Source organism: Eptatretus burgeri, chromosome 9 (genome assembly GCF_056783735.1).
Source record: "Eptatretus burgeri isolate ZD-2024b chromosome 9, Ebu_testis_v1, whole genome shotgun sequence".
NCBI lineage: Eukaryota > Metazoa > Chordata > Myxini > Myxiniformes > Myxinidae > Eptatretus > Eptatretus burgeri.
Window position 1 is genome coordinate 92,365,858 of NC_140969.1, and position 24,828 is coordinate 92,390,685.

At 45.5% G+C, this 24,828-nt stretch overlaps 2 protein-coding genes across 5 annotated transcripts in view; one reads left to right on the forward strand and one right to left on the reverse strand.

Annotated features, from left to right (window-relative positions):
- The window catches only part of AHCTF1 (AT-hook containing transcription factor 1), a 160,212-nt gene extending 146,538 nt beyond the window's left edge, over positions 1-13,674 (forward strand). For all 4 annotated transcript variants that reach the window (XM_085896115.1, XM_085896119.1, XM_085896116.1 and 1 more), the window contains exons 33-36: positions 3,542-4,479; positions 5,426-5,499; positions 10,775-10,863; positions 13,051-13,674. In XM_085896115.1, the coding sequence (XP_085752241.1) occupies positions 3,542-4,479; positions 5,426-5,499; positions 10,775-10,863; positions 13,051-13,252 (1,303 nt within the window). In that variant the 3' untranslated portion in view covers positions 13,253-13,674. The remainder of the gene's footprint in view (positions 1-3,541; positions 4,480-5,425; positions 5,500-10,774; positions 10,864-13,050) is intronic.
- The window catches only part of SCCPDH (saccharopine dehydrogenase (putative)), a 41,262-nt gene continuing 29,580 nt past the window's right edge, over positions 13,147-24,828 (reverse strand). Inside the window, exons 11-13 of the mRNA XM_085896120.1 lie at positions 17,499-17,580; positions 13,749-13,866; positions 13,147-13,232 (exon numbers count right to left, since the gene is read on the reverse strand). Coding sequence (XP_085752246.1) covers positions 13,764-13,866; positions 17,499-17,580 — 185 coding nt within the window. The 3' untranslated portion in view covers positions 13,147-13,232; positions 13,749-13,763. The remainder of the gene's footprint in view (positions 13,233-13,748; positions 13,867-17,498; positions 17,581-24,828) is intronic.

Genomic DNA, 24,828 nt, shown 5'->3' on the forward strand with positions numbered 1-24,828 from the left:
AGTGCCACCACAAGGCTTTCCGGGGTCTCTCTACCCCCCAAGCTCGGCGTGCACCCGTTCGCAGCACTCCTCCCCTCGACCTCGCAAAGCACGACCGAACCCGCCTGGTCGTGAGTCGCCTCAAGGGGGCATACTCCCTCCCCTCGTTCCTGGAGGAGGCTATCCAACTGCTCGCACCGGGTCCCTAAACAGTCCGCCAGCTCCCCCTCATGGTCCTCCACCAACTCTGTGTGTGTGTGCTCGTCTTCAACCCCGTCAAATTCACCCTCTATCTCCCGTGTCTCAACTATTTTTATTTCCTTTGTCGTAACTTCGTGTCTCGTCTCACACGTTTCGGTCACCCCATTTAATTTTTCCCTCTGTGTCACCGTCACGCTTCTCGCCCAACACGTCCCCCAAATTATTTTGCCCTCACCCGCCTCCATTGCGGGCCTGACAGCCGTTGCACTCCCCCCAGCTCGTTCGTTCCAGCACGTGGCGTCGCCATTTTGAGCTCCCCGGTTATTGCCTTCATGCCCACCTGCAGGCTTCGGCCCATGTTCTGCGTCTCACCCCGCATTTTTTCCATTTCTTCTTTCATTCCGTTCTTTATCTGTTGTAAATTCGCATTCATTTGATTATTCATCCTGCACACATTTGTTTTTATTTCGTTCGTGCTTGTATCCATCTTCGCATTCATGCCTTTTATTTTGTTTTTCATTTCATTTGTGTTTGTATCCATCTTCGCATTCATTGCCGTCAGCATGGCGCATAGCTGGGCCATGTCAGGTGCATTCGGCTGAGCCGATTCGGCAAGGATCGGGGGGTTTTGGCGGAGAGGGGGAGGGAAAGTGTCATACACTGCGGCCGCCGCTGCACCCATTTCGGGCTCTGGGTTTGGTTGGGGGAGTTCGTCCTGCACAACAAGCATTTCCTGCACGGGGATCTCATCCTGGGCCATGGATTCTACACATTCTAAATCCATTTCTAATACCCCCGGCTCCCGCTCGCCTTGAGACTCCTTCTTATGTCTCGTAAGGGGTTAATTTAAATTGCTCGTAATTTGGAGGGAATCGGGGGTCGCTCCTCCCACCCCTGAACCGATTCCCCGTGAATTTAGCTTGGAGACAGGAGAGTTTGTTTCCCGCTCTCTGACACCAGTGTTGCGAATTCGCGCCCGCCGGCGTGCGGACGGCCACGTGACTCGAATCGCGGCATGTCGCCTACCGGACGGACAATTCAGTCGTGACCCTCTCGGACCAACGCCGGGAGCTAGTCACAGGTGGGGGTTTAAACCTCACCACGACCGTGCCAATTGCCCACCCGCGCAGGATAGGGTCGCTTGCCAAATTCGATCTACCTAAGTACCTGCGCGAATGGTCGACCGGGCGATCGCACCACGCCACAGGCCGACTCCAGACACGAACCGCTTAAGCAGTCCGTTCCGTGCTATCGGGATAACCGAGCGGTGTTATCGTCTGCCTCGACGGTTCCGATTAATTATCGGGCGTATTAAGCCCACTACGAACCCTTTACGTGAAGCAGGATGGAGGGTCAATAAAGAAAAGATGAAGCGAAGCAGGAAAACAGTTCACACAATGCACATTTATTACGCGACACACGGAAAGCACACATATACAGCCAAACAGTCAAAATACACATATAGCAGTTACAACAAAAGAAACAACAACGCAGAGTTACTACCGACTACGCGCACACACGGCAACACTTATACAGTTCTACTTTACAGACGGTGCCAACACACATTTACTCAAAAGCAAAAGAAAGAAGCCACCCTCATAGACAAGGGGGCAGACGGGCCTGTAGGCCAATATGCGCGCGTGACCTGAAGGAGCGGCCAGGTCCGCGAGACCGGGGGGTCCTACCCGCGTCCTCGTGACGCGTTGGCGGATGAGCCGCAGATGTGGCCACGTGGCTGTGCCCCGACTCCGTGCTCCTTGGCGGCTTTCGTTGGCATGACGTTTGGAGTGGGGTGGGAACGGGGCCCCCTTGTTGCACTATCTCAGCGCGGGGGAAAGGGGGAATTGTTGATGCCCTGGGGGAGGGAGAATGGCTGGCTGGCTTGGGTGCCGCGACGAGCGATCTCACACCGCGACCTCGTCGCCGACCGCCGTCCTTCTCGCCTCGGACCCGAGCTCCTTGGCCTCTTCCCACAACTCTCCTCAGCCGACTGCAAAACCCAACTCGATGCCTCTGCCACCCGACTCCACTCTCGGCCACACCGATGACTCGACTCACTCTGCCCTACCGACACACACTGCTACTGCCACACTCTGCCATGATTCGCCTTGCGCTCGCCGTTTTATAGGCCGGCAGGAGAAAACAATATGCAAATTTCTGGATCAGGATGACCTCGGGGGCGAAGCCGCGCTCTCCAATTGAACGGAGGAAAAGTGGGCGTGAACCTCCCCTGATCCTAGAATTTGCATATATCGATTTCACACAGACGCGCCTGGAGGCGGGGCCAAGCCGCTCCGCGCTTGCTAATTGGACAGATCAGAAGTGGGCGTGTAGCGTTCTTGATCCGAATTCTCCCTCGGAAAGGCCACTATTTGCACTCGCGGCTCGGTGCGTTATCTTGAACGAGCCCAAGACAGCCCGACGCTCAGTGTTCACAGGTGGTGCGGGAATGGCCGTAGAAGGAGAGAGGTGAGGGTGGTGGAGGGTTTATCGGTGGTGGTTTGATGGTTATGGTGCCGTTTGGGAATGACGGTGATGCGATGTTTGCGGGATTGAGTTGTAAAGGTCGTGGCTGTTGGCATTGTTGGAGCGTGGTTGTCGTTGGTGACGATGGCTGGCGTGGTGGTTGTTGTATGATGGCGGTTGAGACGTGGTTGGTTCAAAATAAAGATAAAACAGAAAAACGGCTATCTCAAAGCGTCGCAGCCCGAATGAATCACTTAAATTCCCTCTATACAACGGGTGGGGCTAACTACACATGTACTTACAGAGATATCTCACCTGCGGGCCCTTTATGGTGGTTTGCGAATTTCCACAGCCGTAACAATATATTTTAAAAAACCCCAAAAAACTTTCATTCCAAACACAATCTTATTCCAACTTCTGCTTGTATTTCCTTAAATCTCTCCTTTTCCTCTTTCATTTTGTCATTGTCTTCATTGAAGAAAATGCTTTTTCCTTTAAAACCTTTTGAAAACGTATCAAAATGATTCACCTTCCTGATATATTTGGCATCAGCACCCCACGTGTTCTTCATCACAATCTATTTGTCTTTTTATGCACAAGGCATATTTTGTAAACCTGGCTCACACTGAAGCGCTTGGTCTGTCATCCATCCTCCGGTTCCAACAGCACGACCTTCTCTGTGCCTTGAACCAAAATTCCATCCACCAACATCATGATCTTTATCTCAGAATGTTAAATATGGGAATCTTGATAAGTTGACCATTTAACTTGACCATTTAACTTTTCCTTTATGTGATGGAATCTTACTTTTGATCCTTCCATGATTAAAAATTAAAGGAAGGGCCATTTGAGGGCACAGAACATTAATGGTGAGTTCAGTACCAATTGTTTGCAGATCTTCAACAAGCAAGATTGAAGATGCATTGCATGACCTGCAATACACCACGTCTGAGGAGGAGGAGGAGGAGGAGGAGGAAGAGGAGGAGAAGGAGGATGATGACGAGGATGAGAATGACGACGACTATGATACTCCGATTGATGACAAAAATGAAGAATTTCATTTACACCTTCCACTGACAGAGGAAGAGGAAGACGAAGAGATTGAAAATTTGAAACCAGAGGACACGTCAAACTTGTCGGCTCTGCAAGTGGATCAGAGCTCAGTCAATGCCTCACCCTCGGATACTGCCTCAACCTCGGACACTGCCTTGCCTTCGGATACTGCCTCTCTCTCACTGACTGAAGTATCGGTGAAAAGTATTCGTGACTCAACAGTGGCCCCCTCACCTGCATCCGTTATCGGAAAGGACTGCACAATGGAAACGCTCCAGCAGAAAACTCCGAAACGTCAGCAAGGTGTGACGGGCCAAACCCCACTTTCCAGACGCCGCAGTATGCGGCTGTTGTCCATTAGCCATTGTGATGCCGAGCGCCAGTTGAAGTCTTTGTCCACAAGCAAAAGTAATGAGGTAATAAATTTGGCCACACCGAGGAGATCACTTCGCTTTCGGAAGAATTTGTTTTCAAAGAGTACGCTAGCGGGAATGAAGGAAGATTCCAACGATGTTTTGCGAGAAAATCGACAAGACTCAAGGCGGAGCAGCTTTCGGTCTGCAACGGATACACCTAAATCCAATTCCAAACTCTTACTAAGTCTGCCACTCATGACACCCTCTCCTGCCGTGCATTCTATCTCGACTCAAACCTCGAAGTCGCGTCACACGCCCTTCGAAGAACAAGGCTTAGCTGGACAGGCTGCAACCCCTGCCAAGCCTGAAAAAGTTACCTTTGTCTTCTCTCCTCCTGTCACCAGGTCTTGTGCACGACAGCGGGGTGAGTTACAGAACACCAGAAAAGCACTTTGTTTTAACACGAAGAAGAATATAATCCCAAAGTTGTGCGGTCGTTTCGCCGACTACTTATTTCGACGTTGTACTTGTCCCTCTTCCTTGCCTTGTACAAAGTCTAATCTTGCTTGTAGAATGGTTTGTTTATTTCGAAATAGTACTTTGCAATCATGTTCTTTCCATGTTTAAGTGGATTTTTATTTATTTCACGATATGAAATGAAATATTATTATAATAAGATAACATCTCTTATTAAATTGTGTAATCACTCCTCTTTTTTTAATGTTTGAGCTTGGTGGTCCCGTTGAAAGTTCCATGTGGTATTGCTGTTTTCTTATGTAATTTGATTTTTATGCCTCTGCAGCCGAAGGCCAGAGGTATTACATTTACGGATTGTCCGACCGGCTATCCTAGTTTGTGTCCATTCTTCGGGTTCGTTGCTAAGACAATGGGACACCCACTGAAGGGATTTCAACCAAACTTGGCACAAGTATGGACGGTAATACAAACATGAACTGATTCAATCTTGGGGTTCAAAAGGTTACGTGCCCTTTGAGAATCATTTTGCAGATCATAGCTCGAGTTAGAAATATCTGACGTCTCTCTTCTACTTTTCTCTCTCGTGGTCTATCATTTGACCTAAGTGGGTTGACATCTGACATGGTTGGAGGCGTATCAATCAACACATTTGTCAAATTCCATTTCTAGTTTTGCATATTTTAACGTTTAGGTTTCTAAGCTATTTATTATTGTTTTTAAATCCCTCTGATCAAAAGTAAATGAGTGAAAGGCACTTTCAAAGGCCTGTAGCTGGTTTTGACGATTTAATGCTTTTGAGTTGTGAAGCACGAAACGAGATAGACTGTATCTTTTTCTTCACGTCATTGTTGCACCTTCTCTCCTCTCCTCTCCCTGCGTTTAACTCTCTGCAGCTGCCGCACAGGCAGCCACGGAACCATTGTTGGAGTATACGTTCTCACCTCCACACCTGAACCCAGCCAATCGGGTACGTTTGCGGATCGGGGAGAGTCTTGTTTTCATTTATTTTTGGATCGCCAAGTGTTTTTTTTTTTTATGTCTGTGTTGAATGTACTCAAGTAATCCCAAGAATGGGCAGATGATGCTCTGGTTTTTGGCCTTTTAATAATAGATGTGCTTCATTGATTCGGTGGGGAAATTAACTTCAAGTGTGGCGATCTTACCCTCCGCCACTGAAGGTGGATGGATGTTATGTTTTCACCCGTCTGTTTGGTTGTCTGTGAGGAGGATATCTGAAAAGGTGGTAGACAGGTTGGGTGTGTGACAAGGAAGAAGTGATTCGATTTTGGTATCAGAGAATCTTTTAATCTTATATATTTTTTGATGCGGTTTCACCATTGAAAGATGGAGTCAAACACGACACAGCAAGATATTTCAAAAAGTTGTGGATTAGTTATGACAAAAGTGGGTGAAGAAGTTGGGTGGGTGACAAGAACTTAGCAGATTTGATTTTGGTTCAGGTCCGGATCTATATCCGGCCTATATAGGTCATGTGGAGGTGGGTCGGTTCGTTCAGTTTCGTTGTGCAGATCACCAATCTAAACGAAATTCACCCTGCACATTCATGAGAACACACCATTGAAATTCCTACTTGTTTCCATATGCACAAGTTGACACACCGACAGTTATTACCATTTGAAATTACCGCCGTGAAGTGGGCGTGGCATGCTTCTAATCGTGGAGGAAACGACCAGGAAACAAATCAAGATGGCGGCGCCCATGGTTGTCTGGTGATTGAGTGATTTTTGGTCTTTCAACAACCAAATATGCGGTTTTATACACTTGAGCGGGGAGGATGATGAGAAAGTGACGTAATTCACGGATAAGAGCTGGCGTAAGGTATGTGAGTGTGCGAAGGCTTGGTGCGACGCCACAGATAGTGAAACTATCTACAAATGCCGTTTGCTGGCTGATCAAATTATGAAACTGCTGCCAATGACTGATCCTCCTGCCAATGCCGGCCATCACCGGTTCTGTTATGCGTCGTTTTTGTAACAAGGATCATATAAAACGCACTGAAGCCAGGAAAAGGAAATCAGAAGCCAGCACGACTGCAGTTTCTGATCGAGCCAGTGAGGTGGTGGGCGGACTAGAAGAAGAGGGACATACCACAAAATTCGGAGAAAATCCCCCAGAACCTCTGTAGAAAGGGTGGCTGGCAAATCAGCTGGTATACTGCCAAGAATTTGTGTGATATGCCAGAAAAAAAGACAAAATCATCCGTGTCAAAGGAAAATCTCAACGTGATCAGTTGTCCCTGACAGAAACACAGGATGGAGGAAAGCTGAGGGAAACTGCTGAGCAGAGGAGAGATGAACGTGATGTGAGAATCATGACAACTATAAAGGATAAAGTCTGTGTGGCGCTGGAAGTTTATCACCATAAATGTTATTACGAGTATGTGAATGACACATACCACAGACAGTCAAAGTAAACTCCAAACTCAGAAAGTGAACTCTGACTCAACATTTGACATTTTCTGTGACTCATTTCTGTGACATCCAGGAAAGACTCATTGATGGAAAGCAATCTAAACATATGAAGAAGTTGTGCGAGATGTTCAATGACTGATTCAGAGTATGCGAAGGTCAGGATAAGGCCAACTACCAGGCAACAAGACTGAAGAAAAGACTGCAGGAACGGTACCCAGACATGATTTTCTATCGTCCACCAAAAATGTCTGAGAGCGAAGTGGTGTACATGAAGGACATTGATATTGGTTCCTTTGCTCAGGCTGCTGTTGTAGACAGTAGCTCTACAACAGAAAGAGTCAATTACAGAGGATGAAGCCAGCCAGGGTCCACAGCAGGGTGACTCAGGCCTCAATTTACATGTTCTATACTCGGGAGCACTAATGGTGAGGGATGACCTGACAAACACCAAAGTGTGGACATTACATGGCCCTACTTGGAAATGGTGGAGCAAGCACTATAGCTTATACGGGCAACTCGTACTTCGAACTGGCCGAAACACCTTGCGATCACGAGAGCGTCAATGCCCTGGTACTTTGCGTACGATCACCTAAACTATGCAAGGTACTTACCCGTTTACTGGCTGGAAATGGCCGGGCTAGTTCACTCCCACCCAGACACCTATCAAGCGTTCATGGACGGCAAATGCACTGCCCAACGGCATACTCGTTATGGATTTAGTAGTGTTGCGTGTGATCAGATCATAGAGCAGACTTTAAATAGGGACAGCAAGACCAGTGGAGGCATCATTGGTTACACTCAGAAAAGCACAGCTGTGAAGAAGTGGATCCTGTCCCAACCAGCACGTGCGGAAATCGCAAGGAAATGAGAGTCCATGGCGGGTATCCACAACGAGCCCCGAACGAGAAAGGATTTGGATGTGTCGAGCTCGAAGAAGAACGAAGCAGTGGTGGTACAAGTGATGGACACAGTACTTCAAATGATTAACCCTTTCTCCGGCGCTCACCTTGAACTCGTCAATATTAGTTCAGGTGTCTTCGCACCGCCAGCCATTTCCGCGGACTTGATGAACGCGTATGTCAAGGGAGAGAATGCTGTCGTGCAATTCATGCGTGATCGGCTTCTCTCGGGTGAGGTCCGATTTCGAAGGCCAAATTGGCAACTTTCTCAAAGGCGCGAGGCAAGTTGGCGACTCCCTACCAGCAGACGCCGAAGGTTGAAATTGCGAATGAACGTCGTCTTTTCACACGACTGCTGTTGATTGGCGAGTAAAGCAATGTAACACTCCTCGATCTGCTCGCGTACCCACTGGCGAACATATCTTTCCCGTTGGCATCCGGTGATGGTTCGATTGCTAAGACGGACAAAGCCAAACTCCACAACCATATACTGAAACTGTGGCCCGATTGCCGTGTGGACGCTCGGCCTATCCAAGGTGCAACAATTGTGGATGGAATGGCCATTATTCAGGCAATAAAGGCTGGTTCACTGCATAACACTTTCGGCAAACTGGAAGAGATGGTGCTGAACATCGTAGTGGCCAAAGCACGACATAACCAATCTTCGAGACTGGACATGGTGTTTGATACTTACCCAAGTATCAGCATCAAGTGCCTGGAGCATGCCAGATGAGCGGGCGATCTTCAGGTACGAACCATCTGCAGATGTGATCAAGCCCTTCCAAAACTGGGCCAATTATCTCCTGAGCGGAGCCAACAAGGAGGCGTTGATAGAGTTCATCGCCGAATTGTGGACGACAAACGTCTCTCCATCAAAACTGGGTGACATGCTGTTGTACGTCAGTCATGCCGGCAAATGTGAGAAAATCGAGGCGTCGAATGGTGTCATGACTGTGTCGTCAGTACCTGAACTTGAATGTGACCATGACGAAGCTGACACGAAGCTCCTGCTACATGCCGCTCACGCAGGACAGAATGAAGAGTCGGTGCGCATAGAGAGTTTCGACACCGATGTGTTTGTGTTGGCATTGGCTCACTCGAAGTCGATTCGGGCGCGAAATTTCCATCTGGTCACAGGAAGTCCCAAGGACATTATCGTCGTTGACATAAGGAAGCTGAGTAATGCCTTGGAAAGTTCTGTCTGCGATGCGTTGATAGGTTTGCACAATTTCACGGGAAGTGATACCACCAGTGCATTCCATGGTAAGGGCAAAACAAGACCATTCGACTTGATGATGAAGGGTCCCCATCTCATCACCTGTTTCGGGAGCATTGGTCGAGAATTCACGCGAGATCAGAATATCATTCACAACCTGGAACAATTAGTCTGCGCCATGTACAATCGGTCGACCATCAAGAGTGTGGATGAGGCTCGCTACAAGCTATTCTGCAGCCAGTCGCTGGGAGAACAGAAGTTGCCACCTACAAGCGACACTCTGACACTGCATTGCAAAAGAGTGAACTATCAGTCTGCGATCCACCACCACGTGACTGAGAGGTTTATAGAAGCCCTTCTCCTACATTTCACGGATGGATGGAACGCAACGGAGCACCGACTTCACTGGCTGAACAAACCACCAGTGCCGAAGGAACTGTTAAGAGGCGACGAAATGTAATTGCAAGAAGAGAAAATGCGAGACCAACTAGTGTTCTTGCCGGTCAAAAGGACTGTCCTGCGCAGAGTGCTGTGGGTGTCAAAACTGCGCCAATGATGAACAGAAATGGAACTTATGGATGATGAAAGCAGAACTGACGATTATTCCGACGACGAACTGTGAATGCAGGTGTCACACTGCTTTTGCTGTGGTAATCTACTACACAGTAGTATTCAGGTTGGTTAGCATGTAATAGTGGACTTGAGTTTTGTAATAGCAGCAGTCAAGAGCCAAGTTCAGCAACCGCTTCAGAGCAAGAAATACTGGAGTTCTAAGACAGTAATCTTCTTGTGGCGGTTCTACTTTTCATCAGGCTGAGTCGCGCAGTCTCTTTGTCTTTGATTTAATCTGGAATAGCCAATGTAACTGTCTTTAATAGTCAATGTAACTACCTTTAGTAGCCAGTGTGGCTGCCTTTTTAGCAAAAAGTTGCCTTGGTCAACCTGAAGGCCTGTCTGGTCGGTCCAGACGTTTTTGGCCGGTAAAAATATGTAACTGCTTCGGTTTACGACCTCTAATTATAAACATCTTTAATAACAGTGAATAGGGTTTTCTTTGATAATATATAACTCTGTATAAACATATTGTATGATTTCAAGACCTCACAAGAGTTTTCTTTGACATACATATCAGTCTAACCTTGATTCTTCATTTCTGTGTCAAAATTGTGCTTTTATGTTCGGTGTATCTTTAATTGCCAAAAATGACCAATTGTGTCACATCCTCGACGTGGAAACAAGTGGATTTGGACTCGGCGTCTAAAATTCTTTAAGTATGCCAAATTTCATCCAGATTGGTGATCTGCACAACGAAAATCATTTTCTGAAGGTAATAGCGAGTACCTCCACATGGTCTAATAGGTGGGGTACAAAATGTAAGTTGTTGAGCCTGGTGGATGGGAGGCATGCGCTCCACTGAGTGCTGTTTTCGTTGTATATGCAGACTTGATTTTCAGCTGTGAACACCAAGCGTTTGATATAATGTTGCGATAACAAGGAAACCGATGTCGTTTCCACTCAACTTGTGAAACACCACTGTAACCGTGTCGTCGTGTTGTTCCGTCTCTTGCATCAAAACGATTAAAGTGGGACATTTTGTTATAGTTGTCATCCAATCCCAGCTGATTTGCTTGATTCAGAAATTTTAAGAGCACCTGCCATCTCTTGCATTGGAATCTCATTTGTCACCTTTTGCAGACCAAGGATGGGGTTGAGGAGGTTCAACGGTCCACAGGAAGAAAACAGAAGGTCAAAGCATCAGCTGAAAAGAGTGTTAAAAAGAACAGGTATGTTGAACAACTTTTTGTGTCGTTGAAAGAACCTCCAAATCTCAATGAGATGTCGTTTGTACTCGTTCGATTTATGAATTCCATGGCTGTTTGTGTCAAATCGTTTTCCATCCCAACTCCATGAGAATGTGCAAAAGATGAAAAGGTCAGGAACAATTCTGGAGCATGTTTTAAATTACTCGTAATATGTTGGAAATCTCAAGCTTTTTTCATTTTGACATTATTCGTCTCTTCCCAAGCACCAGGATCACGACACCTTCAGGTCACAGGGACGTTTAACATCTCGACGATCATTTTGTGTGCAACAAGTGTGGATGTATGCTGATGGTACCTCCTGTAGGTTAGAGCAGGAATTGGTTTACACTGACTTCACAAAGACCATGGGATCTTTCACATCACGCTGTTGTCATGGGCACTCTATTTTAGATATTGCTGCTGCTCTCATGGATTGGAGGTGGTGAGTCAAGCAAGAGCAGGACATACCTGCTCTGCTTGCCAAGTTTTCTTCCTCTTCCAAGGGCACCTTCATGTGGCTTGTCACCTACCAAAAACCCCTCCTCTCAGTGGAGGCTGGAGTGCCCCAGTCTTCTTCTTCTTCTTCATATACAAATGACCCCCCCAAATGTTCTTACTTATTGTAGATTCCACATTATGCTGTAAAGTACCTCCATCCCACCCATAAGATGAGTGGTTGCTTCCCACTCACCTGGAAAGGATGAGATGCTGGTTTGAAATGAATTTCATTCAATCCAAATGAGTCTTCACCCTTTGAACCCAAGCGGCTGTTTTACTGGCCGCTAGTCAAATATTTAAATACTGGAGTGGCCGGTTTACCGGCCGCGATTCAAACCTCCATATAAGTGAGCGGCTGCATTTTTCTATGGGGAGCCACAAGTCCATAGAGCTCAGGATTCAAAGGGTTAATCTTATCCTACATCTCCAAGGATTGTAAAACTATATATATTTCTCATCAACCACTGGAAGATGAGATTTTGGGTCTCACCTTAATCTATCTCTGATCAGATCAATGTCACTCCAACCTGAGAATCCACTTGTGCCAAGTCCTTGGGAAATCAAAAGCACTCACAGCTTCCAGGGCCTTTGACCGTAATTTGAAGTACTGCTCCCCGATAGATGCGAGGTCGATTTGCTTACTGGCTTGTCTCCTGGAACCAAAAGCTCAACACCACTGGTATTTCTACACCAAGTAGAAGCGTGGGGACCAGCTGCTTTGTCACTGGTTTTTTTTTTCTTAAACCACCGTTTTACTCCACACGTGTGGCGCAGTGAGATTTAATAATTGTTTCACTCTCTGTCTGTCTGATCGAGGAACTATTTAATTGCAATTGATAGTTGGCCAAACTTGGCAATTTGTTGGAAGTCTCATCCAGAGTGGGGATGCACAGAGTAAGGTAATTATTTATTTATTTTTTTACTCAGTCTGAGCCTGGCACTAAAACAAAATTGAAAAATCATTCCAAACGGGAATTTTTAACTATCAAGGACACAAATTAATTATAATTGAAGGTGTTAATAAATAAGGCGTTGTAAGACGGTGTATCAACAGCAGTGAAATTGAACGGTTTTTGTTTTTCTACAGCCTTTCAAACTTTTATCTTATCTCAATCGCATGATATATGTGAACACTGTAAAACACAAATCACCTCATTTGCACTTCCAAAAACCTTCAGTTTCAGACCGACACAAAGTTAGGCCGTGCCGACCAATCAAATTTTCCGCTCACTCCTGAGGGTGGAGTAACAGGAAAATCCAGAGAAAATGGCAGTGCCTGACGATGCAATCGCAGAGCTACCTTCATCAAATAGCTATTTGTTTAGTACCCCCCCAAATTGTAAGTTTCTCTGAAGAGTTGGCAGAGAAGGTTCAGCTCTGGACTGTTGTGTTTGACCAATTGGCTTCATATGGTTGCCATGCACTACATTCTCAAAGTAATTCAATCCCACTTTTCATTTCGCCTACCGGTAGGCAGTTCACCACCTTTCTGTCCCCTGACAGAGCTCTTATTCAGCTTATTCAGCTGACCCATTCCCTTTACTGTCTTTACATTACCATCCTATTAACAAAGCAGTTTTTTTTTAATTTTTATTGTGCATTTATCAGATTACAGCAATGTACTCATCCACAATAAAACACCCAGTAAAGCATTTAAATTGTTACTAACAGGAACAAGGCATTGATGATTGACGAAGAACTCAACCTCATCTCTCCGTTGGCATCTTCAGCAATGTGGCCTCAACGTGGAAAGCAGTCCCGGACGAGCATGAACAACAGGATGACCTTGAGAAACCGGACTCTCTGGCCACGCCCGGTCACTCGCAGGAAGCTTGGTCCCACCAAGAAAGCACCTGCGGGATCTGGAAGTTAGAGCTTCCAACTGCTGGAACTTTGCTTTAACAGAGCTAGAGAATGCTTGACACCTGCAGGATCTGGAAGTTAGAGCTTCCAACTGCTGGAACTTTGCTTTAACAGAGCGAGAGAATGCTTGATGGATGTTGCTCTGCAAGATTTTACTCGTTTAAACTAAAGCTCAACCGAGCAAGAGATCAATGTCAAAGGTGATGTTATTTCCACAAAGCAGGCAAATGCAAGGACAGTAAGTATGCCTTTGGGTCTTCATCAGCAAATCCTGTGTATTTTTAAAAGTATAACATCTACAACAAAAAGCTCACCCTCACTTTTTCAAGCTTTCCTCAACTTGGTACATATTGGTAATGTCAATAATCTTAGCTTTGGTTAAAAAAGTATTTTAAATGTTAATTTAATAAAGGTTGTTTTGTTTTCAAAACTGTTTTATTTTGCTTCACCCAACCAATGTATATTTTCATATTGTAAGACCCATGGCTGCACCCTCCCTTTCTTACCAGCACAGACAGGTCCTATTTCGGCCCAGCCAGCACAGAAAAGTGCATGCCGTGCTTGATCAGGCGCTTGATCAGACTGGTCCCACCAAAAGCAATACCGGGTGTATACACCCCACCTCTGCATACAACCAAACCACCACACACGGTCAGAAGCCTCCCCTTAGCCCACCACCTTCCTTGTGAAAATGTGGTTAAGTAAACCCAACAGCAATTGCAAGTCTCTGAATTTGCCTATATTGCATCCCTCAAGAAATGTGTTTAATCGCAAAACTGACCTAAAACTTTAAAAAACCCCAGTTTGCTGTGAATGTTCGCTTTCCATCAACCATTCTTTTTTTTCCAACTTCAGTGCCAACTCACTCCTCTCACCCCTCACTCTCAAAGCAACCATCCAACTCTTCTCCCTCCAAGCCTCTCTCAAAAACTCCCTCCATTTATCCCCCTCATTCATCCTTCCCAAAGTTGCCCCCACTCCCATCCACAAAGCTGCCTCCTACTGCCCTCACCTCCATCTCTTCACTCAACCTCCTCAAATCCTCAACTGCGTTCTTGTCCCCCTTGTCCCCCCCTCTCCCCCAGCACCACAGAGCCTTTTCTCCTCCTCATTCGGCCCCCCTCCCCTAGCTATTCTGCAATCCTCCACACTCTTTCAACAACACTCCTTACCTCCCCCTTGTCCTACCTTCCCCCTCCCCCACCCCTGCACCCAAAGCCTCCTCCCCTACCTCTTCATTAAAAGTATGGACCTCAAATATCCGAGGCCTTCACTCAAACCTTTCAGATCTTTCCACAGAGGTTGCCACTGATAAACCAGCCATAATCTGCCCAACAGAAACTTTCCTCCCCCAAGACGTGTCTGACTCCCAAGTATCTCTCCCTGGTTACTCCCTCCAGTTTGACAGACCTGAGCCTTGCCCTGGTAGAGGAGTTGCTCTCTTCATCAAACTTGATTCCTCACTCTCCATGCACTACCCTCACTCACCAACACCCCCAGGAATACCCTGGCTACAGTTTCCCCTCCACTCCCACCTCATGCTTATGTGTACTGAACCGTCCACCTAACAGAGATGACTCCATCTACACCTCACTATCTGAAAACATGGACCAACTTCTATCTTCTCATCCAAACTCTCTTCCTCATATGTGGCAACTTCAATTGTCATCATGCCAGATGGCTCGGTGTGGGTACCTCTCTCACCTGTCATGGCACTTCAGCAAAAGCTTTATGCAGCTCATTGGGACTGACTCAATCGGTCAACTTCCCTACCCGGATCTCAACCAATGGTACTCCATCTCTTCTGGATCTGATTTTGACAAATTTCCCTGACAATATCTGCTGCTCTTCCTCCGATCCAATCAGTTCTTCTGACCACGTCCTTGTCAAAGTGGACATCTCTCTGGCTATTATCAGAAAACCACCTCACCGCCGTAGAGTCTGGCATTTCACTCAAGCTGACTGGCAGGGTCTCCAAGCAGCCATCAAACTTATAGACTGGTGTCCCTATCGCTACTTTCTCCAACATCAAGTCATCCTGGGAATTCTTTCAAAGAAACTTGCTCTCCCTCATGCAAAGATTTATCCCCTCTCGTCTTCAGTTGTCCTACCCTTGGTTCACTGAAGCTTGTGGTGAGGCAGTTGACCTGAAACAACTTGCCTTTGCCTCATGGAAAGCAAACCCAACTGAGGGTAATCTCAGTTCCTTCCATAAAGCTCAGATCAAGTGTATATCTACCCTCAGGAGAGCCAGAAAACATCTTTCGCATCTCAAGTCTGAACTCTCAAACCTCTCTCCCACCTCAAAATCCTGGTGGCATCTAATCAAATCTGTTTTTGGTGTATGTTCCCCCTCCATCCCCTCCCTTACCTCAAATGGCAGCACTGCTGATACCGCACATGAAAAAGCTGAATGCCTAAACTCGGTGTTTGCAGCTAAATCTTGTGTCCAAAACACATCACTTTCTCTACCCACCTTACACAGTCGCACCCAACTGTCCCTGGACTCTGTGTCCTTTTCTCCTGACAAGGTGGAGAGCTTGCTGTCAAACCTTGACTCAGATTCTGCAACCGGTCCAGACGGCATCAGCCAACGTGTCCTCAAAGCCTGCTCTTCTGCTCTTGCTCACCCTCTCTCTGTTCTATTCACCCTCTCATTTGCTCAAGGCCATCTGCCATCTGCTTGGAAATCAGCAAACATCACTGCGCTGTGCAAAAACAGATCCCTGCAACTACAGACCAATCAGCCTTCTGCCAATCATCAGCAAGCTTACGGAATCAATCATCGCTTGACATTAAATCCTTCCTCTTCGCCAATGGCTTGATTTCTGATCATCAATTTGGTTTCAGACCAGGTCACTCTACCCTGGATATGTTGCTTCTGCTCTCCCAACAATGGATGGAAGCCCTCAATGCCAGACAGGAAATCCAAGCTGTATCCCTGGACATATCACGTGCTTTTGACAGTCTGGCACCCTGCCCACCAAACTCATGGTATCCAAGGCCATCTCCACTCATGGCTCGCAGACTTCCTCTCCTGTCGCAGTCACCGTGTGGCCCAAAATGGAGTTCTTTCATCCCCTCTTCCTGTCCAGGCTGGAGTTCCTTAAGGTAGCGTTCTGGGCCCTGTTCTTTTTCTGGTTTTCATCAATGATCTCTCCGACTCTCTGGAAAATCCTCTATATCTGTTTGCTGATGACTCCACCCTCTGCCGTACCATCGGTCGTCCCTCAGACGGGCAAGCAACAGCTTCTTCGCTCACTGCTGATCTGGATAAAAATCACAAACTGGTCCAACACGTGGAACATGTCTTTCAATCCGGACAAATCTCACCATGTCTCTTCGAAAGGACCGTTTAGAACCCCCCCCCCCCCCATCCACTTTCTCAACGATCCTCTGGAAGAAGTCCTTTCTTTCAAGCTTCTGGGTCTCACTTATCTGCCATGACCTTTCGTGGGAAAGCCACATTTCAAACCTCGCCTCCAAAGCCAGTCGCCGACTGGGAATCCTCCATTGTGCAAAGTCCTTCCTCGGCCCTCCTGAGCTCCTGACCACACACAAAGCTTTTGTCCGCAGCCTGATGGAGTACTGCTCTCCCCTCTGGGCTGGTGCTCCTGCCTCCCACCTTTCTCGGCTTCATGCTGTAGAAACCAAGGCATTTCGGATCATTGGCATCTCCCGCAATGAGGCTGAGTCTGGGCCTCTCACTCAATCACCGCAGGTTGGTCGGTGGTCTTTGTCTTCTACCGTCTCCTCTCCAGCCTCACCCCCCCTGCTCTCTCTGCGATTTGTCCCCACCACATTTCCGCAGGGCGCTCAAGATCTGCCAACAACCCACTTCTGGTAAAACTACCAAAATCACGAATCACTGCTCACCTTCACTCTTTCATTCCTCTTTTTTTCCCGCCTTTGGAATAAACTCCCTCACTCTATTCATTCCCATTCTTTCCTCCACGCCTTCAAAACAGCTGTTCACCTCCACCTCTTATCATCCTCCATCTTTTCTACCCCCGATAATCCACCCAAGCCCACCTCCTTCAAATTTCCTGCTTTCGTTCCTGAAAGTCCCTGTAATGTCCATCTTCTATTCCCCATGTTCCCTGTCCCATCCCTCTCCCTTCCACAGATCTCCTAATGTCTCTGTTCCCCACTGTTTTGTCCTTCCCACTCCCTCCCCTTCCCCTCCTGTCTCATGCCCCCCTTGATGTGTGTTAGCTTTCATACAAGCCTCAACAAGGTATATAAAAAAGTCTTACTTTGGGGGGAGAGCACTCCGTTCTTGCAGCAGGGTGAGACCAGATTGCACCATAAGGATGGATGTTGCCACGTAACCAGGATCTGCACACAGTTCATTGCATCAGTTGCTCATTTACATTTTAATCAAAGATAGAAATAAGGTGTGCAGACATTTTTTTTGATAAATGGCATTCAATTGGGTAGATTCCAGCAACTCAGTTGGAGAAAAGCAGCAACAAAATCAATCAAGTTGCCAAACTGAAGTGTAAGTGACCAGGCAAACAAACACCACAAGCAAGTATCTGGTGATTGACAGACAGACGGGGCAGGGGTTAAGGTAAATGTTCATGGATAGGTACAAGAGTTTGGTTCTGGTTACTTCCAGTTCTGGGTTTGGAGCGTTGGCAGGTCTCCTTCAGGGCTCTCTGCTGTCGATCTCAAAGTTAAGTTTCCAGTTGTTATCTCCCGTTTTAACTGTTTATTCTCTTACCTGCATGTTACTGTGTGTTTCTAGTTCGTTTTTGTTTCAAAAATCGTGCTATTTTGTGAGTTTTCGTCGACCTTGTCTTACCGAGTGCTTGAGGCCTATCCATCGCCCCCCTCGGTGTACGATCGTGTTTATTTGTATTTTCTCCCCATTACCTTCAATTTATATCTTCCCCACTTTCCCAACATCCCCTATCCCTCCCAACTAAACAGTCTATTGCTTGTCTTAAATCAAAAAAAAAAACACGACCTTTCTCCTTGCACACTCACAAGTCTCGATTCTTCTTCTTCTTCATCCTCCTCCTTCCTCCTGCCGGCAAGCCATCTTTATTCTGCTGAGCTGACCCTCTCACCATTACCTTCACGATTTCTTCCAATCTACAACCTTCCATTCCCAAATCTTTCCTGTTCTTCAAAAATACATCAAAAAATAATAATCTTCCTTGTTTCCTTTTGATCTCTACACCTCCTGTAACCATGTGTCTCTCTCTTCCTGGTACTTTTCATCGACCCAGCAGCTTCACACTGCGTTTACCGTCCAAATTCACCACACACTTCCACGATTTTACTTCAACCTTCCCTTTTCCAAATGTTGCGCAATCCTTATTTAAAATAAATAATTTCACTTTTGACGATACACCTCCCAGAGCCAAGTGCTTCTCACATAACCACGTGATTTGTTTAGACCCCCTGCGTTTATCGATCCAATTTCACCATTCACCCCATGATTTTTTCTACAACACTTACATGACCTAATCTGATGAAACTCTCAAACAATAATAATAATTAGAACTTCCACTTTATAACTGCTGGCAGTGATGCCTGAGTACCCAAACGTGAGACTTTGTCGATGATAGTTGCAAAGTTTCACTTCGATAGGATAAGTGGTTCCAGAGAAAACATTTAATCGTGATACAAATACAGCCCTGCTTCGATACAACGCGGGACTGATGAGTTATGAACTGGGTAGCACAGTGTTCAATCTATTTATTACGTATGCAGTTAGCCCTTTTTCCTGGGGACATTGTCTGTATCAATTGAATTGCTATTCCTGTACCATCAAATGCATGCAGGTGCAGCCAAGTGAGCCTTCTGGAAAAAAAAAAATCTAAAAGTTCTCAAATTCAAATTAATAAATAATTCTGGCTTCCAAACCGTGTGGCCGATCAGGTTGGAATTTTAAAACTGTTTCATATGTGGGCTGGATAATAATTTTGAAGTTTCACATATATTGACACAGCGGTTCCAGAGTAAATATTAATTAATATTTCCCCTTCAATCAAACATGGCTGCCAAACCGTGGGCCCGAGAGAGCTGAAATTTCAAACCTTCATTCCACATGACTTTTCCATCATAACTCTTTCACATTTATTAATGCAGTAGTTCCAGAGTGAACATTAATTAATATTTTTCCTTCAATCCACTATGGCTGCCAAACGATATGTCGTACATCAAAAGGGGGCGAGAACTTTATTCGTCATGGAGAGTCGGTCATACCTGCGGAGTTTAGCCTCGATCTGTTCATCCGTTTCAGAGAAGAAGACTTTTAAAGTTATTAATTTTTCTCTCCAATATGGCTGCTATACCATGTGACCTATTACAACATAAATTTAAATTCTTCCTCTAATGGGGTAGTGGATCATGCTTGTGAAGTTTCATGTTGATCGAACAAGGTACGTTTTTCTATCCAAGATGGAGGCCAAAGCATGTGACTTGTGACAATTTTTACCATGTATGTAGACATTGTTGTGTATGATAGTTGCCAAGTTTCACTTCGATAGGATATGTTGTTCCAGAGAAAACATTATTCGGGTACCCAGTCTAATGGACTGAGTAACCTATTGTTTTTATTCTGTTTATTTCTTATTTATTCTTTTTCCGCCGGCAATTTTCGGGTTCTTTCGCTTTAAAAATCATTTTCTCAGGAACGGTAAGTCCGATCGACATGAAATTTTCATAGTATGTATCTTTTTTGACAGCATACTGAATTGATAATTATGACGTCATCGGTCACGTGGTATGTGCGCCATCTTGAAAAACCGATAAAATTTGGAACTCTGAAGCAAAAAAAATTTCCATTGCACGGTTTCAGATACACACATTTTAATGAGCTCCCCATGGGGAATACGGGTGATTTTTCGTGGTCATCGGTGAAGCGGTATGCCGGTGAAAATTCGTCAAGTAGAACGCTGCATGGGAAAAATCTGAAATTTCTTGAGCATCATCTACACAACAAATCACCATAGCAAAAATTTATTATGATGTCATAGGTGACTTGGTTTGGCAGCCATCTTGTTTTGAATTTTTTTTAAAAACATCTCCAGAATGGCTGAACAGATTGAGGCGAAACTTTACACACACATTCCCCATGACGTCCTTTTACAAGTTTGTTAATTTCTAATTGATAGGTCACATGGTTTGGTGGCCACTTTGAATTTACCCTAAAACATCTTCTCCAGAACGGCTGGTCAGATCAAGGGGAAACTTCACATACATATTAAACACACGTAGGGAATATAAGTTTGTTAATGAATAATTGATGGGTCACATGGTTTGGCAGCCATGTTGGATTTAAGAAAAATATTAAATAATGTTTTCTCTGGAACCACATAACCTATCGAAGTGAAACTTGGCAATTGTAATCTTCCCCCAAGCCTGCATAGGTAACAATTATGATTTCACACATCACATGGTTTGGCGGCCATCTTGGATAGAAAAATGCACCTTATCCGATCAACACGAAACTTCACGATTGGAAGCAGAATATAAATTTATGATGTCATAGGTAACATGGTTCATCAGCCATCTTGGATTGAAAATTAATAAATTTTAAAAAATCTCCAGAACTGCTGGACAGATTGAGGCAAAAATTCACACATTCCTCATGACATCCTTTCACAAGTTTGTTAATTTCTTATTGATAGGTCACATGGTTCAGCGGCCATATTGAATTTACCCGATAACCTTCTCCAGAACGGTTGGTCAGATCAAAGGGAAATTTCAGACATATTGCACAGGAGCAGTGAATATAAGGTTGTTAATGAGGTTGAATATAAGGTTGTGAATATATATATAATATATATATATAGTATAGTGAATATAAGGTTGTGAATATATATATATAATATATATATATATAGTATAGTGAATATAAGGTTGAAACTTGGCAACTATCAAACAACAATGTCTACATATATGGTAAAAATTATGATGTCACAAGTCACATGCTTTGGCCTCCATCTTGGATAGAAAATTGTACCTTGGCTGATCAACATGAAACTTAACAAGCATGATCCACTACCCCATTAGAGGAAGAATTTAAATTTATGTTGTAATAGGTCACATGGTATGGCAGCCATATTGGATTGAAAAGTCTTATATGAAACGGCTGAACAGATCGAGGCGAAACTCCACGGGTATGACCGACTCTCCATGACGAATAACCCCCCCCACTTTTTTGATGCACTACATCATTTGGCAGCCATTGTGGATTGAAGGAAAAATATTAATTAATGTTTACTCTGGAACTACTGCATCAATAAATATGAAACAGAGTTATGATGGAACAGTCATGTGGAATGAAGGTTTGAAATTTCAACTCGATTGGGCCCAGGGTTTGGCAGCCATGTTGGATTGAAGGGGAAATATTAATTAATGTTTACTCTGGAACCGCTGTGTCAATATATGTGAAACTTCAAAATTATTATCTGGCCCACATGTGAAACAGTTTTAAAATTTCAACCCGATCGGCCACACTGTTTGGCAAGCAGAATTATTTATTAATTTGAAAACTTTGATTTTTTTTTCCAGAAGGCTCACTTGGCTGCACCTGCATGCGTTTGATGGTACAGGAACAGCAATTCAATTGATACCGATGATGTCCCCAGGAAAAAAGGGCTAACTGTATACGTAATAAATAGATTTAACACTACCTGGTTTGTAACTCGTCAGTCCCACGCTGTATTTGTATCACTATTAAATAATGTTTTCTCTGGAACCAGTTATCCTATTGAAGCGAAACTTTGCAACTATCATCGACAAAGTCTCACGTTTTATCAAAGGCGGACGTCTGGGTACCCGGTCGGTCATTACTGCCAGCAGTTATAAAGTGGCAGTTCGAGTTTAATATAATTCTTGAATCCAACATGGCTTCCAAACCATGTGAGCTATCAATTAGAAATTAACAAACTTGTGAAAGGATGTCATGAGGAATGTGTGAATTTTTGCCTCAATCTGTCCAGCTAACAGTTTTTCTCTGAAAAGTCTCTCTGAAAGCACCATTTCGAAACCCCCCCCCCATCCACTTTCTCAGCAATCCTCTGGAAGAAGTCCTTTCTTTCAAGCTTCTGGGTCTCACAATCTGCCATGACCTTTCCTGGGAAAGCCACATTTCAAACCTCGCCTCCAAAGCCAGTCGCTGACTGGGAATCCTCCGTCGTGCAATGTTCTTCCTCGGCCCACCTGAGCTCCTGACCACTTACAAAGCTTTCTTCCGCAGCCTGATGGAGTACTGCTCTCCCCTCTGGGCTGGTGCTCCTGCCTCTCACCTTTCTCGGCTTCACGCTGTGGAAACCAAGGCATTTCGGATCTCCCGCAATGAGGCTGAGTCTGGTCCTCACTCAATCACCGCAGGTTGGTCGGTGGTCTTTGTCTTCTACATCTCCTCTCCAGCCTCGCTCTCTCTGCGATTTGTCCCCACCACATTTCCGCAGAGCGCTCAAGGTCCGCCAACAACCCCCTTCTGGTAAAACTACCAAAATCACGAATCACTGCTCACCTTCACTCTTTCATTCCTTTTTTTTTTTCCCCGCTTTTGGAACAAACTCCCACTCTTCAATTCCATTCTTCCTTCCAGGTCTTCAAAACAGTTGTTCACCACCACCTATCACCCCCCATCCAAAACCAAGATCTTTTCTACCCCCGATAATCCATCCAAGCCCACTTCCTTCAAATTCCCTGCTTTCCTTCCTGAAAGTCCCTGTAATGTCCATCTTGTATTCCCCATGTTCCCCACCCCATCCCTTTCCCAGATCTCCTCATGCTTGGTTTTTTTAAACCCGGGGGCGCGACCCCAAGTGGGGTCGCAGAGCAAATTTCGTGGGGTCACGGGCGTCCGCTTGCAGCGAAAAAAGTCTATTTTCGATCGGTGTTCGCTTTTACGGGATGCAATATAAACGGTTGGTTCAAAGTATGGGAACCGGCGCAACATGATGCTTGGAATGGGATCCAGCCTATGCGCGGGATCGCTGAAGGGCGGTTCATTTTAGCGGGAAATTAGTGGTTTGATCCACGGCCTCTCAGACTCAGACTATCATTAACGTCTATTCACGTCTCCACGTACAACTCGAGACCTTATTTGTGATGGCAGCACTGGCCACCAGCAAATCTCGAGAACGTTCTTACCAGGATAAATTTCTGGACCTTGGATTTTACTACGTGGTGGATAAAAGTGGGGCACAGAGGCCTCAGTGTGTGATTTATTTCGAAGTGCTTTCTCCGGAGTCTATGAAACAAAATAAGTTGCAGAGGCATTTGACTACAAAACATGTGCCTTATCAGGATAAGGAGAGAGCGTTCTTTGAGAGGAAACTTCTTGCACTCAAGAATACGCGTCTTGACAGAGAGGGTACATGCCATCAGACCAATTATCAGGCATTAGAGGCCTCGTATCGAGTGTCGCTCCATGTTGCCAAGACTAAAAAGCCTCACTCCATTGCGGAAGTACTCATGCTGCCATGTGCAAAGGACATGGTATCTCTGATGGTTGGGGAGGAAGCGGTGAAGAAACTGGCAGTTATACCCCTCTCTGACAACACCATCCAACACAGAATTGAAGATATGAGTCTGGACGTAACGGCTCAGGTCGTACAGAAGATCAAGGAATCGCCGTGGCACACCATACAGTTGGACGAGTCCACTGATATCGCATCGTACGCGAAACTCGTCTTGGTCCGCTTCATCAAGGCTCATAACTTTGTCGATGAGCCTCTGCTCATCCAACCATTGGAGGCCACCACTAAAGGCAAGGACATTTTTGGGAAAGTAGAGCAGTTTTATCGTGACCACGATCTGGACTTCGGAAAGTTGCTCGGTTCTACAACAGACGGCACGCCAGAAATGTTAGGAGTGCGTTCTGGATTCAAGGCTAAATTCCTTGAGGTGGCTCCTCAGACCTCCATGGTACACTGCATGATTCACCGAGAAGCGCTCGCCTCTCATACTTTGCGAGAAACCTTGCAGAGCGTGCTCTCAGAAGTCGTAAAAATGGTGAATCACATCAAATCGAGTGCCCTCAACACTAGGTTATTCAGGCTATTCTGCCAGGAGATGGACGCCGACCATAAGAATTTACTATTGTTCACTCGTCAGATGGTTATCTCGAGGAAACCTTCTTCTGCGCATTTACGAGCTCAAAGATGAACTGAAGGAGTTCCTACGCACAAGGGAAAAACGGCATGGGTAGCGTTGCTCGAGTCAGACTCTTGGCTGTCAGAACTGTGCTATCTCGTTGGCATCTTTGAACGTCTCAATGTCCTCAACCGCTCCCTCCAAGGCAAAGACACCAACCTCATGATTTTTCATGACAAAATGAGCGGATTTCTGGCGACTAAAATTACTGGCAGACAAAGCAGCTGTTTAAGTGCTTCAGCCTTTTCCCCCATCTGGTGGAGCATCTAACGACCTGCTCATACGATGATACTGAGCTCGGCAGTATTTCTGGGGAGATAGCATGTCACCTTCGGTCGCTCATTGAACAGTTCCAGCACTATTTCCTTGAGCTGAATGTGCAGTCCTTTTCTGTGGTTCGGGACCCTTTCACAATTCCACTGGACTCAATTGCTGATGAAAATGATACAGCACAGG